The sequence below is a fragment of the Oncorhynchus mykiss genome, chromosome 7 (genome assembly GCF_057628025.1).
Source record: "Oncorhynchus mykiss isolate SJ-2025 chromosome 7, ASM5762802v1, whole genome shotgun sequence".
NCBI lineage: Eukaryota > Metazoa > Chordata > Actinopteri > Salmoniformes > Salmonidae > Oncorhynchus > Oncorhynchus mykiss.
In genome coordinates, this window is record NC_143028.1 from 58370038 (window position 1) to 58388395 (window position 18358).

The 18358-nt window shown below is 42.7% G+C and overlaps 2 protein-coding genes across 5 annotated transcripts; one reads left to right on the forward strand and one right to left on the reverse strand.

Annotated features, from left to right (window-relative positions):
* Positions 1 to 729: 729 nt before the first annotated feature.
* LOC149982616 (uncharacterized) lies at positions 730 to 5119 on the reverse strand. 4 transcript variants are annotated; one of them, XR_016497352.1, is made up of 6 exons: positions 3329 to 5119; positions 2703 to 2819; positions 2392 to 2494; positions 2186 to 2283; positions 1960 to 2043; positions 730 to 1768 (listed from the first exon to the last, which is right to left on the reverse strand). XR_016497352.1 is itself a non-coding variant. In XM_090241490.1 (5 exons), the coding sequence occupies exons 1-4, from the start codon at positions 3430 to 3432 to the stop codon at positions 2218 to 2220; spliced, it is 390 nt and encodes a 129-aa protein (XP_090097616.1). In that variant the 5' UTR covers positions 3433 to 5119; the 3' UTR covers positions 730 to 2043; positions 2186 to 2217. The 4 variants fall into 4 exon arrangements, 2 of the variants coding, with proteins under 2 accessions (XP_090097616.1, XP_090097618.1); XR_016497353.1 differs by having other exon boundaries at positions 2724 to 2819; positions 3329 to 5105; XM_090241490.1 differs by having other exon boundaries at positions 730 to 2043.
* A 2229-nt stretch (positions 5120 to 7348) lies between these two features.
* On the forward strand, positions 7349 to 18329 carry LOC110528218 (tetraspanin-31). The gene is made up of 6 exons (XM_021610081.3): positions 7349 to 7872; positions 9821 to 9988; positions 10254 to 10334; positions 13881 to 14021; positions 14356 to 14466; positions 15993 to 18329. Exons 1-6 carry the CDS (start codon positions 7810 to 7812, stop codon positions 16065 to 16067), a joined length of 639 nt encoding a protein of 212 aa, XP_021465756.3. The 5' UTR covers positions 7349 to 7809; the 3' UTR covers positions 16068 to 18329.
* The last annotated feature ends 29 nt before the right edge of the window (positions 18330 to 18358 follow it).

An 18358-nucleotide genomic window follows, 5' to 3' on the forward strand; every position in this document is an offset into this window, starting at 1 on the left:
AACCTCTCTCTGCCATTTGTAAATAGGTTCTCAAACACTTACTTCATGCTCAGTTATCATAAGTTCTCTGAAATTACACCACTTTCAATAGAAACTATGGAGGTTGTCGGTCATGTAAGGGACATGGGACATGACAATCCTAGCTTTCGAGAACCCATGGGGCCTGTCATGCCAAATAGTGTCCCCTCTACGTCACATTGTTATTCGATAAACTATTAGTGTCCGGTGTGACAACCTAATGATTCAAATTTTGGAGATCATTACAAACTAAATGATGTTATTTTCATCATCGCTATGCAAACAAGGCTGATTTCCGAGACAATTTTGCTGTTTAAACAAGTTTGTTTAGCTAATAAAATGGAAACATTAATTTGAACTACTTGTGGGCATCTTGTTATCATTACAACATGAAATCCCTGTCTTAAACGTTGCTACGTTGCAGAAATGGCAAAAAAAACATACTCTGCTTGACACATTAAAGTTACATACATTACAGATCATGAAGTCAGCTAATTTCCACTCTATTCATATGCAAATCCATTTGATTCATACACTGGCTTGTCTGGCTGTCATGTTTTTATCTTAAACTACACTGAAATAATATAATTTCAGTAGTCCTCTATTTTTCTATTATTAGTAGGTCCTAGGATACGACAATGAATAATGTGGAACAAATAAATACCATCAAAAGATACCTTACAACTTACAATAATGATGAAACTTAGATCGTTTTTGGTAGTTATGTCATTAATTTATTTTCACATATTTTTTGTACACTCACATGGCATTCATAGACTAAAATACTGAATTCTGGTGTGTGGAATTCTGCCTATCACTTGTTCTCAACAGGCAGCCAGTCTCAGAAGGGGGACTTGAAGAGGGAGACAGCAAAGTCCAGGAACTGCTGCTCTCTTTGTTCTGAGTGTTTGCAGTGCTAGTGTTTTTAGTTCATCTGTGGATCTCACATATTATGTGCCCAGAATGATAAGAGCAAGAAAACTCTTAGCAGATAATGACAACATGACAACAACAGTAGCTGTAGATGACGTAATGAAAAGTTGGAGGGTGGTTGGTAATGGAGGACATAAGGTGGATCCACGTCTGGGTGTTGGGCAGAACCCCTAGGTACTGGAGAACAGGAGCAGAGTTAAAATGAAAAGGGTAGGAGACAGAGAAGTAAACAAGCAAACACACAGGTTACACTTTACTGTGAGAAAATTTGATGGATTACTGCAGCGTTACAACATAAATTAACAGCGGGCAATCACTTTTCCTGGTCAAAAACCTCCACATCTGTCACGAATCCCGCCGAAGATGGTGCCTCTTCCTGTTCGGGCGGCGCTCGGCGGTCGTCGTCGCCAGGCCTACTAGCTGCCACAGATCCCCTTTTCTGTTTCATTTAGTTGTGTCTGATTAGTTGCACCTGTTTTGTGTTTAGGTTGTGATTGTGAGCTATTTAAACCCAGTAAGCCCGCCGGCTTTAGTGTGGGCTTGTTTCTCTGTTTGTTTTGTGGATGTGATATTTTCTGTATTTCTCCGGACTGTTTGTTTGTGTCCTGTTTTTGGGCCGGTCATTGTATGCGCCTGGTGTTTTGGCGTGACCTACTTTTCTCCGGAATAAATACAGTTGTCCTTTACCCTCTGCTCTCTGCGCCTGACTCCTAGAAGTCGTAACAACATCCTTCTCAGTCTGTGCCTGAAGGTGGTACTCGAAGGCGTTCTAATCTGGATCGACAACTTCCACCACATCAGGTGGGGTTTCAGAGATCTGAAAGTAAGTTATAATAGCAAAAAAAAAAAAAAATAGCAATAGACAAACACTAAAAGTCACTCACAAATTTGAAAGACTACAGTATATGCAATAATTCTATATACAATTGCATTGTTTACCTTAGACAACAGCTGCGGCTCCCATCCATACTTGGCCAGGATGCTGCTGTTGTGTGCAAAGAGAATTACCTTCAGGTTGTTCTCCCAGCCTTCCTGGTATCAAGGGACTTGCCCATGGCAGTGTTGAGGGTCTGGTTTGTCCATCCACCAAACCTGGTGGAGGGGGTAGAAAAGCGATATCTATTGACAACGTAAGATATTAAAATATGTCTGATTATGTACCATGGAATAACAAATTGTAAAAAACAAATAAAACAAACCATTGTTGACAGAATATAACATTTTACATCCGTACCTTGTTCATGACCTCGGTCACTCAAGATGACCTCAGGAGAACCGTGGGTGCTGAAGATAGTCCACTATCGCCTTGGAGGTGGCCTCGCTAGTCTCGTCCTTGATGGGTTTCATACAAAACAAAAATCTATTTTTGGTTCCAAGCACCCTTTTTAATGGGTTACATTAGGGAATTTAGAGTTAAGCACATACTCTTCCTTTACTGACCTTAATGGGCATTGCCTCCACCCACTTGGAAAGTGATCGGTCGCTGGAAGACACCAGCTGTTGCCATTCCTGGATTTCGTGAAGGGTCCAATGAGTTCCACCCCTAACATTTAAAAAGTGTTAGAGAGAAGATGACTTTATTCTTACCTGTATCTGTGTCATACAGTCTGCAGATTTTTGTATTTGTAAGGATACTGACACACACACACACACACACACACACACACTATAATATTGAACTATGCTGTGGTCAAAAAAATAAACCATTCCAAAACAACTTACCAGGGCAAAATTTTAATTGGGAGACTTACCGATCATGTGCCATGGTGAACCGATCATGTGCCATGGTGAAACAACTTTGATGGGCTTTATCTCCAGTGCCAGTCTTCGCCCTCTCAAGCTTCTGGCAGGCTAGACAGGGTACTGACCTTTAAGCAAAAAGTGACAAATGTAAACATTGTGTGCTCTCTGATATGACATTAATTGAAATCATAATCATTTCAGATATAATAGATACCTCCCACTCCCTCCTTTCTCTCTCATTTTCTTCCTCCCCCCCCTGTCTGTCTAATGAAGACACCAAGTTTAAACCTATCCATTTGATTGATCAGGTTTAACTTATAGCTAGACACCTCAATATGACATACATATAACTGTATCAGTGGAGGCTGCTGAGGGGAGGATGGCTCATAATAATGTCTGGAATGGAGTCAATTGAATGGCATCAACCACATGGAAACAACGTGTTTGGTACCATTCCATTTACTCCATTCCAGACATTATTATGAGCCATCCTCCCCTCAGCAGCCTCCGCTGAACTATATGTATAGCTAACAACTACTATAGCTAACGTTAGATGGAAAATGGTTGTTGAAAAATTGTTATACATAGCTAAATATGTCCAGTTATCTAATTGAAGTTAACTGCTTAACGTTACCCTGAATTTCTCTGAATGTTGCGCCTCTTGTCGACATCAGTGGTGTCTTCATAGTACTTCCTCAGGTTGGAAAGATAAAAGAAAATCTCCTTGAGGGTTGCCATTGAAGCGCAAGCTACATACAAACAGAAAGCTGCAACAACAGTTATAGTAGCTTGCTTGCTATCTAGCTAGCTAACGTTAGCTTAGCTAAATAAAACTGTCTGGCTAGGCATGCTGAGGTATAGAAGTACAGTATCTAGCAACGTTGATCTATAAAAACAACAAATTATGTATTCCTATTTGACAATATGCACAAATACATGGTAAAGAAAGTGTTCTCTTTCCAGTCCTCTGAGGCAGCAGGTAGTCACCGTCAAATACACCGTCCTTAGAGAGCAATTTTGAGGTAATAATTTTGCGCGGACTAAGCGAGCGTTTTAAACGGTGAACTATAACTCGAACTGCCCGCATCCCCTACGAGGTCAAATAGAGCCAAGCAACCAGCATAGCAACGGACGCTATGGTTCATTACGTATTCCGGTCAGAATTTTGCAAGTTCAAGCAATAGCCCTAGCAACAGAAGCTAGAATGTATCGAATCCTATTGTGACGTAGAGGTTGGACGCTATTTGGCATGACAGGCCCTCTTTTGGGTTCTCAGTTGAAAGTATGGACCACAGATGGTTCCAGGTGAATTACAATCCCCAGACTCTATTTGGAACTTAACTTTCATACCAGCGAGAACGAATCTTTCAAATACAGAAGATACACGTACTGTATGCAGTTTAGCAAAGTTGCATCTGGCTATAACAGTCTCCTGCCGAGATATGAGACATCTTCTCACTTTGTTGCTGGCATTTCCATTGGACCATTCTATATTTCTGGTTGCAAACACGTGTTACTCAAAACACAGCCAGGTGCAACTTTGATAAACTGTTTACAGTAAGTGTATCTTCTGTATTTATAATTCATATGAAAGTTAAGTTCCAAATGTTTCCAAAACTGTATCGCAAGGCGTATTTTAGTTTAGATCTAGCATTTTGGCAGCGTCGGGCATTTCTCTCACAAGGCTAAAGGGTACGTCCAATGACCCAATGTAATACAATGGAATTGGGAGTCATGATATGAGCTAGCTAGACACCACCCTGCACACAGTCTAAAAAGTCTGACAACCAATTATTGTGTAACTGAATAATTTGAGCAAGGCTAAAGGAACAGATGCAATGCCATATCAAGCTGCCAGCACTTTTAAATTAAGTTTTAAATGGGTTCATTTTCGTTACAGGTAGGCTATAATTTAATGTCAATGTAAATGCACCCACGATTTTTGCGTGATAAAGTAGGTTGATGGGAGCCAATAGCATGCCCTGGGGCTAGGCCTATTGCATTGCTTACCTTGGATGCTGTGAAGGTACACTTTTAAACCAGAGCGAAGCTGTTGGTCGTCGACCCTTTCCAACTGATTGAACACTTTGGCAAAGTTGTTCTGTACAGTTTCATGCCGCCGTACCTCGGCCCGAATCGCATTGCAAAGCGATAACTTGTTACTGCTGTTCATCTTGACACCTGTCTCCGGAGATTACAGGCGCGTGATTGTCATTCGTTTTCCAATTGAGCGCGCTTCTCCAAACACTTCAAGCAAGGCTAATCGAACCTTTGCATTTAGCTTGAGAACGTCTGTCTGTAGCCTACATCATTAATAAAAAAAAATACTTTATTAATTTCAGCAAATTTCCTGTTGCATGTTGAAATATCTCCGTTTGTGCCTTACAATGTCTACTTCCTTGTTTTAAAGCACCGCATTAATGGTGATGAGTTTTGTTTTGTCCTCGGAAAATATGTGACACCATATGAAGAGAATATGTGTGTGCAGTGTGTGGCTTTGTTGCTATACATATGAAGTATATGGCATATCATATGATATGTTTCAAGTTTTAATGTCACGTGCACAAGTACAATGAAATGCCTTTCTTGCAAGCTCTAATACTAAAAATAACATAAGGTTGAACAAAAACACACGATAAATAAGATATGAGAAGAACACGAGAAAGTAAGTAAGCATACTATATCCATGGTCAGTCAGTTCCAGTACCATATTTACAATGTCCAAATCAAAGAAAATTGTAACATGCTCCGAATACAACAGGTGTAGTAGACCTTACGTGAAATGCTTACTTATACAAGCCCTTAACCAACAATGCAATTCAAAAAATGGAGTTAGGAAAATATTTACAAAATAAGATGAAGTAAAAAATCTAATTAAAAGTAACCCCACTCACCATCAATTCTCGTTGCTGCGACTTGCTTGCTAGTTGAGATTTCACTAGTAATGTCAAGGGCGGGTGTTCGGCAACGCCATTGCGGACCCAAGCCAAATATTTTCAGACTCCTGAGGGGGAAAATGTGTTGTCTTGGTGTGTTTGGACCATGATAGTTTGTTGGTGATGTGGACACCAAGGAACTTGAAACTCTCGACCCGCTCCATTACAGCCCTGACGATGTTAATGGGGGCCTGTTCAGCACTCTTTTTTCTATAGTTCACGATCAGCTCCTCTTGTCTTACTCACATTGAGGGAGAGGTTGTTGTCCTGGCACCACACTGCCAGGTCTCTGACCTCATCTCTATAGACTGTCCCATCATTGTCGGTGATCAGGCTTACTTACCACTGTTGTGTCGTCAGCAAACTTAATGAGGGTGTTGGATTCGTGCTTGGTCACCCAGGTGTGGGTGAACAGGGAGTACAGGAGGGAACCAAGCACGCACCCCTGATGTGTTGTTGCATACCTTTACCACCTGGGGTGCCCCGTCATGAATTCCATGATCCAGTTGCAGAGGGAGGTGTTTAGTCCCAGGGTCCTTAGTGCCCACAAAGCTGATCAATAAGCTATGTTGTTGAACGCTGAGCTGTAGTCAATGAACAGCATTCTCACATAGGTGTTCGTTTTGTCCAGGTGGGAAAGGGCAGTGTGGAGTGCGATTGAGATTGCGTCATCTGTGGATCTGTTGGGGCAGTATGCGAATTGGAGTGGGTCTAGGGTTTCCAGTATGATGGTGTTGATGTGAGCCATGACCAGCCTTTCAAAGCACTTCATGGCTACCGACTTAAGTGCTACGGGGCGGTAATGATTTAGGCAGGTTACCTTTGCTTTCTTGGTCACGCGGACTATGCTTGAAACATGCAGGTATTACAGACTCGATCAGGGAGAGGTTGAAAACGTCAGTGAAGACACTTGCCAGTTGGTCCGTGCATGCTTTGAGCACACGTCCTGGTAATCCGAATGGCCCGCGACTTTGACCTATTTTAAGGTCTTGCTCACATCAGCTACGGAGAGCGTGATCACACAGTCGTCCAGGAACAGCTGGTGCTCTCGTGCATGCTTCACTGTTGCTTGCCTCGAAGCGAGCATAAAAGGCTTGTCTGGTAGGCTCTCGTCACTGGGCAGCTCACGGCTGGGTTTCCCATTGTAGTCCATAATAGTTTGCAAGCCCTGCCACATCCGACGAGCGTCAGAGCCGGTGTAATAGGATTCAATCTTAGTCCTGTATTGACACTTTGCCTGTTTGATGGTTCGTCTGAGGGCAATGTGCAGGGATCCTTGAGTCAGTTATCGCATGGTTGACCTGTGTAAATCGACTCGAGCTTCGCAACAATATTAGCTGTCATAAGTGTACAGCCGGATAATAATTTACAATAATTCCAAATATGGTTAGGAAAAAAAGACGTTGCGCAGTGGTCTAAGGTAGCTGTAGCTGTGTTCGAGTCCAGACTCTGTCGCAGCCGGCCGCGACCGGAAGACACATGGGGCAGCGCACAATTGGCCCAGCTAATCCGGTTAGGGGAGGGTTTGGCCGGCAGGGATGTCCTTGTCCCATTGCGCACTAGCGACTCCTGTTGCGGGCCGGGCGCAGTGCACGCTGCCATGGTTGCCAGGTGCACAGTGTTTCCTCCAACACATTGGTGCGACTGGCTTCCGGGTTAAGTGGGCATCGTGTCAAGAAGCAGTGCGGCTTGGTTGGGTTGTGTTTCGGAGGACGCATGGCTCTCGACCATCGCCTCTCCCGAGTCTGTACGGGAGTTGCAGCAATGAGACAAGACCGTAACAACAAATTGGATACCACAAAATTGGGGTGAAAAAGGGGTAAAAGTAAAAAGAAATGTAAAATACAAACAATTATAATTATAAATCCCAAAGCATATGTGTTGACATATGCATGGATATATTTGCAATATTTGATCATTTATTTGTAGTACATGGTCTCGACCATGATGATTGGTTGAAATATATAATTGTTGATATATCTAAACCAATGACAGACAAGTGAGAGCCTCTCTCACCACGCCCACTGATATTGACAGAGACAGGATAGAGGGTTGTATTGTTGAAAGAGTGAGCGGTGCTTCCTCAAGCTTCGGTTTCGTGAAAGTAGACAAAATAGTGAACAACGACCAGAGGGAAATATTCCTTGTAGTTGGCAAAGTTAGATAGAATATCTTCAAGATGGTTTGTGGGGGATTTACGTGTTCTAAAAATGCTCTTTGTTCTCTCAACGTGGTGTACATGGTAAGTGTCGCTAACTGGCTGTTGCTAATGTTTCCAGCTAACGTTAGCAAAAGAACGATGATGCTAACAGTGGTAGCAGCAGTACTAGCACAGAGCTAACTAGGATCAATGTCCACTATTGTTTCACTGAGATTTAGCTAGAAGCAAACAATGGACTCCAATTTACTGTCATCTGCAAATGTTGTCACTATCAACAAGTTAGCTACTAACATTTATCTATGATTTCTGAAGGAGTAACGTTAACCAGCTAACGCTAGCTATGATATGATTTCACAAGATATTGAAAATGATTACACAAGGATGTGTGGCGCTCACAACAGGCAGAACGTGACAAATCATTTCTGATGATTGACTTGATTACCCGTTAGAGGTTGAATTGTATTTGTGTCGGGTATAAACATGATGGAAGGGTAGCTAGCTACTGTACGCTAATTAACATTTGATTGTATTTGTACCCATTCAGAGGGCATCAGATATGCTCTAGCTAACTCTATACTTTACGTTTGTCAGATGACATAGCTGATTCTGTTGACAAGTGACGGGTAGCTAGCTATGTCACAGACCTCGTGATAGTAAACATAGACAACAGCATTATCTCTGTAATGTCAACCACAGCCATAACTAGAAATTATCTGTATGTACGAGTCATTTGAGGGTTGAAACTCCAGTCATCATACATAGCTAACTGTTATTGTCCCCTTTAATGACCATAGCCATAATAATACGTTTCATTGCATTGCTACTGCACAGGGAACACATTGATATAAGATTAATTATATTGCTGCACATCTTGACAAGTGTTCAATCAGATATCCTGTGTTGGAAAATCTAAATGGTTTACATAGTCAATTTACACATAGCACTGACACACTTACCTCCCCAGACATGCCACCAGGGATATTTTCAAAGGCCACAGGTCCAGAACAAATTCAAATAAACATACAATATTATACAGAGCCAAGATTGCATGGAACTTCCTTCCATCTCATATACCGCAAGTGAACAGCAAACCTGGTTTCAAAAACCAAATAAAGCAACACCTCACAATGCTTCTCCCCCATGTGACATACCTTTTGTGTGTTTGTACTGACATGTATGTGTAACTGATAGATGCACATGGACACTATATGTTAATGTTTTTAAATGTATGTAAATTGTAAAGTATTTTGTCTGTAATGTCTTTTTCATCATGCGTCAATCCTAGTAAGGCTAGCTTTCGCCATTGGTATCAGCTAATTGGGATCCTAATAACATTAACAACAAAATCTCATGTATCAAATCTGTTGCATACGACTTGACACAATTAGATCATAGACATGTGAAGGTCTTGTGGAAAAAATAAATGTTAGCCAAGCACACATTCACAATAAGGTCTTGTCTCGTACCTAGAAGGTATATACCCCCTGACTGTTTTGCGGACAACCATTTTAAAATAGCAACCAATAGTCTCTGTGTTCAAGGTGCATATTAGATTAGCTAGGCCAATTTTCTTTTTTTTCTGGTATAGCCTGGTTGTCACTAATAAAGGTTTACTTGTAGTTCATAGACACCAAGATGGACAAAAGTGTGCGTGCGTACGGGCAATAGTCAGTGTCCGTTTCTTTGCTCATGATTGTATGTATTAGGGATTCATATTTCCCCGAAAATCAACCAAATTACAATCTCCGGGAATAATTCATATTTATCCTATGGGTCCTGGGAAATACTGAAAAGATTATAAGTGCCCATTTTAAAGCGTTTGAAAGCTAGATATGGTCACTATGCCAGGGTTCTCCTCAAATAATGGGTGCTGCACTGCCTTGTCGGCTTGGCTGCACCACTATGTAAAGATTGTAAGTGTTCCCGGGACAGTCCCGGGATCCCGGTTACTCATGTTATTCTCTAGTGTGTAATGTGTCAGTGTTTGTCTCATTCTCCCCTCACTTAGTTTCTCTTTCTTTAACCCCAGTTGGTTGGTCTGTTGCTGATTGGCGTGGCAGCGTGGGGGAAAGGCTTCGGCATCGTGTCCAGCATCCACATCATCGGCGGGGTCATCGCTGTGGGCGTCTTCCTACTGCTTATCTCCATCGTGGGTCTCATTGGAGCCCTCAACCACCACCAAGTCATGCTCTTCTTTGTATCCTTTATATAAAGGGCGTTTACAATCGCAACACACTTTACAATAAAACAATACAATTAAGGAGATCTTCACTGTTGGCCCTATTCATACCAGTATGGGCAGGCAGAGTTGGTCTATAATGTTCCAACAGTCTTTGGTATGGGTCACTGTGCGAGTTTCGTTTTACTTGACTGAATATGGGTCAGTAGTAAAAATTTATTCTCTCAGTCTGTGTGTGCAGCCTTTGAATGTTGGTCTGGTTCCTTGACTGCTTCTCTCTCAGTACATGGTCATTCTATTCCTGGTGTTTCTTTTCCAGTTTGGTGTGTCCTGCTCCTGCCTGGCTATTAACAAGGGACAGCAGGTGTGTGTGTGTGCGTGCGTGTGATCTCTTCCAGCTCCTGTTTTCTATCTTATGTCCCATCGCTCTCTGTCTTTCTTATTGCACACTGCTCTCTATATATGAACGTGTGGTTGTCCCTTGCCTACTTCCGGCGCGTTCCTAGGAAACTATGTATTTTTTATGTGTTATTTTTTACATTGTTACCCCAGGTAATCTTAGGTTTTATTACATACAGTCGGGTGGAACACTTGGATATAAGAGCAACGTCAACTCACCAACATTACGACCAGGAATACGACTTTCCCGAAGCGGATCCTCTGTTTGGCCTACCACCCAGGACAATGGATCGGATCCCAGCCAGCGACCCAAAACAACGGCGCCGTAGAAGGGGCAGACGGAGCGGTCTTCTGGTCAGGCTCCGTATACGGGCACATCGCGCTCCTGAGCATACTACTCGCCAATGTCCAGTCTCTTGACAACAAGGTAGACGAAATCCGAACCAGGGTAGCATTCCAGAGAGACATCCGAGACTAACATTCTTTGTTTCACGGAAACATGGCTCACTCGAGACACGCTATCTGAGTCGATACAGCCATCTGGTTTCTTCACGCATCGCGCATTTCTCTGGTAAGAAGAAGGGCGGGGGTGTATGCCTAATGATTAACGAGACGTGGTGTGATCATAACAACATACAGGAACTCAAGTCCTTTTGTTCACCTGACTTAGAATTCCTCACAATCAAATGCAGACCGCATTATCTACCAAGAGAATTCTCTTCGATCATAATCACAGTTGTGTATATTCCCCCCCCCCCCCCCCAAGCAGACACATCAACGGCCCTGAAATAACTTCATTGGACTCTATGTAAACTGGAAACCACATATCCTGAGGCTGCATTTATTGTAGCCGGGGATTTTAACAAGGCTAATCTGAAAACAAGGCTCCCCAAATTCTATCATTGTGCTACCAGGGCTGGCAAAACCCTATACCACAGTTATTCTAACTTCTGCGACGCATATAAGGCCCTCCCCCGCCCTCCCGTTGGAAAAGCTGACCACGACTCCATTTTGTTGCTCCCAGCCTATAGACAGAAACTAAAACAGGAAGCACCCGCGCTCAGGTCTGTTCAACGCTGGTCCGACCAATCGGATTCCACGCTTCAAGGTTGCTTCGATCACGTGGACTGGGATATGTTCCGCATTGCGGCGAACAACAACATTGACGAATACGCTGATTCGGTGTGCGAGTTTATTAACAAGTGCATCAGTGATGTTGTACCCACAGCGTCTATTAAAACATTCCTAAACTAGAAACTGTGGATTAAACTGAACGCGCAAACCACTGCTTTTAATCGGGGCAAGGTGACCGGAATCATGACCGAATACAAACAGTGTAGATATTCCCGCCGCAAGGCAATCAAACAAGCTAAGCGTCAGTACAGAGACAGTGGAGTCGCAATTCAACAGCTCAGACACGTGAGATGTGGCAGGGTCGACAATCAATCACGGACTACAAAAGAAAAACCAGCCTCGTCGCGGATCACGATGCCTTGCTCCCAGACAGACTAAACAACCTTTTTTCTCGCTTTGAGGACAACACAGTGCCCCTGACACGGCCCGCTACCAAAACCTGCGGGCTCTCTTTCACTGTAGCCAACGTGAGTAAAACATTTAAACGTGATAACCCTCGCAGGCCCAGACGGCATCCCCGGCCGCGTCCTCAGAGCATGCGCAGAACAGCTGGCTGGTGTGTTTACAGACATATTCAATCAATCCTTATCTCAGTCTGCTGTCCCCACATGCTTCAAGAGGGCCACCATTGTTCCTGTTCCCAAGAAAGCTAAGGTAACTGAGCTACATGACTACCGCCCTATAGCACTCACTTCCGTCATCATGAAGTGCTTTGAGAGACTAGTCAAGGACCATATCACCCCCACCCTACCTGACACCCTAGACCCACTCCAATTTGCTTACCGCCCCAATAGGTCCACAGATGACGCAATCGCCATCACACTGCACAATGCCCTAACCCATCTGGTCAAGAGAAATACCTATGTAAGAATGCTGTTCATCGATTACAGCTCAGCATTTAACACCATAGTAAACTCCAAAGTCGTCATTTAGCTTGAGACCCTGTGTCTCGACCCCGCCCTGTGCAACTGGGTCCTGGACTTCCTGACGGGCCGCCCCCAGATGGTGAGGATAGGTAACATCTCCACCCCGCTGATCCTCAACACTGGGTCCCCACAATGGTGCGTTCTCAGCCCTCTCCTGTACTCCCTGTTCACCCACAACTGCGTGGCCATGCACGCCTCCAACTCAATCATCAAGGTTGCAGACGACACTACAGTGGTAGGCTTGATTACCAACAACGACGAGACGGCTTACAGGGAGGAGGTGAGGGCCCTCAGAGTGTGGTGTCAGGAAAACAACCTCTCACTCAACGTCAACAAAACAAAGGAGATGATCGTGGACTTTAGGAAACAGCAGAGGGAGCAGCCCCCTATCTACATTGATGGGACAGTAGTGGAGAGGCTGGAGAGTTTTAAGTTTCTCGGCGTACACATTACGGACAAACTGAAATGGTCCACCCACACAGACTTCAGGAGGCTGAAGAAATTTGGCTTGTCACCAAAAACACTCACAAACTTTTACAGATGCACAATCGAGAGCATCCTGTCGGGCTATATCACCGCCTGGTACAGCAGCAGCTCCGCCCACAACCGTAAGGCTCTCTAGAGGGTAGTGAGGTCTGCACAATGCATCACTGGGAGTAAACTACCTGCCCTCCAGGACACCTACACCACCCGATGTCACAGGAAGGCCAAAAAGATAATCAAGGACAACAACCACCCGAGCCACTGCCTCTTTACCCTGCTATCATCCAGAAGGCGAGGTCTGTACAGGTGCATCAAAGCTGGGACCGAGAGACTGAAAAACAGCTTCTATCTCAAGGCCATCAGACTGTTAAACAGCCATCACTAACATTGAGTGGCTGCTGCCAACATACTGACTCAACTCCAGCCATTTTAATAATGGATGTATGTAATCAATTTATCACTAGCCACTTTATATAATGTTTACATACCCCACATTACTAATCTCATATGTATATACTGTACGCTATACCATCTACTGCATCTTGCCATCTTGATGTAATGTATCACTAGCCACTTTAAACAATGCCACTTCATATAATGTTTTCATACTCTACATTACTCATCTCATATGTTTATACTGTACTCTATACCATCTACTGCATCTTGCCTATGCTGTTCGGCCATCACTCATTTATATATTTGTATGTACATATTCGTATTCATTCCTTTACACTTGTGTGTGTGTGTGTATAAGGTAGTTGTTGTGAAATTGTTAGGTTATATTACTTGTTAAATATTACTGCATGGTCGGAACTAGAAGCACAAGCGTTTCACTACACTTGCATTAACATCTGCTAACCATGTGTATATGACAAATACATTTGATTTGCCTTGTGTGTTACAGTCTTTGCCATTCCGCAGCACTCCTGTCACTGTCCTCACCTGTGTGTGTTTGGTCTCCAACCCAGGTGAAGCTGTTGAGTGCTACCTGGGCATTGATGAGCAACGACACACGGCTGGGCGTGGAGAACAAGTTGAACTGCTGTGGGCTGCTGAGCAACAACCAGAGCAAAGAGCAGTTCAACGAGGACGTGAAACTCTGCAATGCGGTGAGGGAGACACACCAGTTTGCTCTCTGCGCTCAGCCTTTAAGGCCTTTCTCTCTGGATGTGGTTCTCTGCATGTGGTTTAAGCCACTCTGGTTACTCTCTGCCCTCAACAGCTTTCCCAACCTGTCTTAACCATTACAGATCAAAAACAAAACCAGCACTGGACTGCCTATTATAGGTAGAAAGAAATAAATAAAAAAAACCAGGATCGCAGTAGACCGTAATCTTATGGTTGGCCTTTTACTCTTTATGCAGATGCAGTCGTATGTTTGGACTTCCTCTCTTTATGTGATTGTTGTCTCATTGAAGGCTTTCTCGCTCCCTCTCTGTGTAGCCCTGTAAACATGGCGGGGAATGTTTCAACTGTGGGGACTTGATGCTGCAGCACGCTGCAGAGGCTCTGAAAATCCTGGGTGCAGTAGGACTCTTCTTCAGCTTCACAGAGGTCAGGAAACCGCTCCTGACTATACCTATAAGAGCTAAAATACACACATCACAACACTCGCACTCATCCCTAAATGCACAAAGGGGGGAATTCCGACCTGAGTTAAGCACATGTAAATGGTTTGTAATTCTCTTTTTTATGCACTTTTCTCTCCATGCGTATTCTGACCTTGAACTTAAGCACGAGAATAGCATACTATTCATTTGGGTGGAGATTTAAGAAATGACGATGTCACACTGAATTCTGACCTTGACTTAATTCCCCTCATAATTCCACCACCTTTACGCGCGATTACTAAGGTTGAGCAACACCATCTTTATTTTTTCCCGGAAGAACTAACACCATACTCCATGCACTGTAATTTACAAATTGATAAAAGCTAGGTAAATGAGTAAGCCATTTGGATAAGGGGATTGTAAATATAAATTACAATTGTTTGAGATCTATTTTATCTTATGATCACTGGAGACATGTGAAACCAGATATATGGCAGCAAACTGAATCATATCAACATATTTCCTTTTCTACAGTGAAGTTATGAAATGTTGGTTTTATACAGTAACTTGGGATGAAATTTGGAGGCTCAAGCAAAAGGCCTCTGTAGCCATGCGCAAATGACAGTATAGCGCCAAACCTATAGAGTTGATTTATGATTTCTACAATGTTTTAATTATAAGGCCAGACTTTTCAGAATTATTTTTTATGTTATTATTATTATAATATTTTTTTTGTATTGTGTTAGCTGCTTTCGGTAGCCACCATCAGTTATAGCCAGTCTATTTGAGTCATTATGGAACTCAGATCACACGTAGCAGGTTAAACCTGGAGCCTGGCGCACTGTTCACAATGACTGGATTTTGTCACCATAGTTGCATGATTATTAGGGTCGATTTATAGGACTACTGTTCAACCCCTATTGTACACTTTTTTTCACCTTCCAATATTTCATGGATCGAACGATTTGAATATGTAAACTTTCAGGATGAATCAAACCACTATTTGATTCACAAATGTATTTTGTGCGTGAAGGCTCTCTAAACCAGCTTTTTATTATTCATAAATACTATCCTAACGCTAAATTGTATACAAGATCAGAGCTTCTTTTTTTTTTGCCCAATTGGTGCTGAAAAGGAGACGCGTGTATATTTACATGGCTTTCTTTCATTGAGCCCTAATATTCTGAATTGTTCTCCATTTATTTTAGTGAATCTGTCAAATTCTAATTTAAAGGTAATCCATATTTAAAGGGATGGCTTTAGATAAATGTACTGAAAACTCCATCTGTTGGCCAGCAAGTGGGAGGGTTTTCAGCGGTTTAATTAAATATATTCAGCAGGCGCAAGGGCCCACGCCTGTAAAGCCCATTACACCGCTGCATAAGGTAAATCTGAATACAAACTACGGAGAAGTGTGTGAGAAAGGCGTACATTTCCTTGGTCTGAATCGGGGCCCATACAGTACAGGTGAACACTATCACCATATACAGACACACATACACACTTCTCATGAATGTTGTTCTGTTTCAGATCTTGGGTGTGTGGCTGGCTGCACGTTACAGGAACCAGAAGGATCCAAGAGCCAACCCCAGTGCGTTCCTATAAGAGCAGAGCGTGAAGAGGTCCACAAGTTACGCACCATGATATAGACATACACCAGGGTACCAAACATGCACACACACAAAATACAACATTGGAGATACACAGATGTGCCAATATGAAAAGAACAACACACACTCGCAGCCTGATGCCAATTGACAAGCCACTAAGTACCTTCTGGTTCTCACATGTGCATACACCCGCACTGGGGAAGAAAAGGCCATGTTGGTCTGTACAGTTTCTTCTCATGTATGATAGGATTGTTCAACAGCTTTTTTTTGTATAACTTCTGTATGTCAGTGTTTCTCAACCTCTGGTCTGTGGACCTGCACTGCTCTTTGGGATAATGGGGACCACTCCCTCAGATGCTAATACTTATTTACTTTGTTCTTAATTAGAAGTTTTAAACAACACAGTTCTCCAGAGGTATATCTGGTTCATGTTCATTAGAAACCAAACAGAAGAACATGTACAGAAACAAGGAGGGACCTGCACTTTTCCAATAAGAAAGTTTTTATTTTCCTTTCTACGTTTTGCTACGGTGTGCTCTAATGAATATGAGCCTGTGCTCACTAGTCCCTGGGACCAAACCAGTTGAACGACCCCATTCAGAGACCACTCTCCCTGTCTGTCCATGATGTGGTTAGACTACACAGACGCAGCACCCTGTGCACCAACTACCAGCATAGCACTGTGTGTGATGGCATACACAGAATTTATCTTATTTTAACCAAGAAAAATCATTTATAATTTAAGGGTTTTGTCTATGCCACAAAATGTTGCAATTGTGACAATTTTACATAGTAGGCTTCTATTCATTTTTAACAAGATGTCATTATGTGCGGTGTGGCCATCAATATTTCTTGACAAAGAGAGGTGCCATATAGATCATGTCATGTTAGTGCCTCGGGTGGGAATTAGATTTTGTGCCAAACTATTGATTAAGAGGGGATACTGAATTGGATAGTCTATAGCTACATTTCTCTTCCTTTGGAGCTAAAACATAACACTTTAATGGAGTTAAGAATGATGAGACAGTTCAGACAAATGTGGGTGTAATTCAGTTAACCCCCCCCATCCATCCATTCACATAACACTTTAATGGAGTTAAGAATGATGAGACAGTTCAGACAAATGTGGGTGTAATTCAGTTAACCCCCCCCATCCATTCACATAGCACTTTATTCAACATGCATATGCTCCTGTATAATATTACATTTGTTTTGTTTGTGGTACTATGGACACTAGGGGGCGTTTGAACCTGAGTAAAAGTTGTCATTAAACAATTCATCTGGACCACCAGAGTTAATTGTGGAGATGCTATGGGAAATGCAACATGTTTTTCTCACATCTCTCCTTGGCCTGTCCTGATATGCACCACCATCAAGTGCAGCCAGTTTCAAAAGTTGAGACAAACTGTAGTCTGGAGATTGTAACACTTTGATTAGGAATATACAATGAAGGGAAATGTAGAACTACAGCACAAAGCAATGGGCAGCACAGTTTTTGGATGATCTAGCTTAAGTGGTGTTCCACTACCAGTCTTCATATATTGACACAACCATTTCAACCATCTGATCCTTTTCTGTGCATATTTGTTTCCACTTGATCTATTTTGTAATTAACCTGAAAGTGTTTTCCTAGTGGCACTTTGCCTGATTTTATTTATTTGCCTGTCATTGGAGGAAATCATTTTCTATGGCCTAATTGTTGCGATCTTGGAGGAAGTTTAAAACTAGGGATGTGCCTGTAGCTTTTAACCACCTGCCTAAATACTTAGCATACCAGTGACTGTTCACAACAATTGTCAATTTACAGTGTCTTAAAACTGAGAAGAGTTGAGGAATGAGTTTTATTAAGTATTGCCCTTAATGGTAACCCTGCTAAAAGCCTTTGGTTGCACAGTGCCTCTGCACAGCAATGGGTTGTCAGAGTTAGTATGTTAGTCCCGTGGCACTTCCAAAGGCTGTGAGACTGCCACTATACGTCCTGACTCAAGGTTTTAGTTCCCCTAAAGTTTGTCCATGATTGACAGAATGACTCATGCTCACCCTCAGTGATTATGACAATGACTCAGCTTCCTGTTGCTTTTCACCCAAATGGCACCCTATTCCCTATATAGTGGACTGCTTTAAAGTAGGGCACTATATACGGAACAGGATGCCATTTGGGACTCAAACGTTCCTACTGTGGACTTGATTGCCTGCTTAACCTTAAGGTTTCTTTTTTGTGCAACACGTTTTTCCTATTAAATGTCATGATTCAGGAGCCTGGCTTGTTCAGTCATTTCATTCACT

Excerpts from the sequence above, each read along its gene's own strand:
- LOC149982616 (XM_090241490.1), bottom strand. The coding sequence starts at position 3,432 with ATGGCAACCCTCAAGGAGATTTTCTTTTATCTTTCCAACCTGAGGAAG. Across the intron at positions 2,820-3,328 it reads AACATTCAGAGAAATTCAGG|GTCAGTACCCTGTCTAGCCT; the intron begins GTAACGTTAAGC and ends TTTTGCTTAAAG. Across the intron at positions 2,284-2,391 it reads TGGAGGCAATGCCCATTAAG|GACGAGACTAGCGAGGCCAC; the intron begins GTCAGTAAAGGA and ends AAACCCATCAAG.
- LOC110528218 (XM_021610081.3), top strand. The coding sequence starts at position 7,810 with ATGGTTTGTGGGGGATTTACGTGTTCTAAAAATGCTCTTTGTTCTCTC. Across the intron at positions 9,989-10,253 it reads ACCAAGTCATGCTCTTCTTT|TACATGGTCATTCTATTCCT; the intron begins GTATCCTTTATA and ends CTTCTCTCTCAG. Across the intron at positions 14,467-15,992 it reads TCTTCTTCAGCTTCACAGAG|ATCTTGGGTGTGTGGCTGGC; the intron begins GTCAGGAAACCG and ends GTTCTGTTTCAG.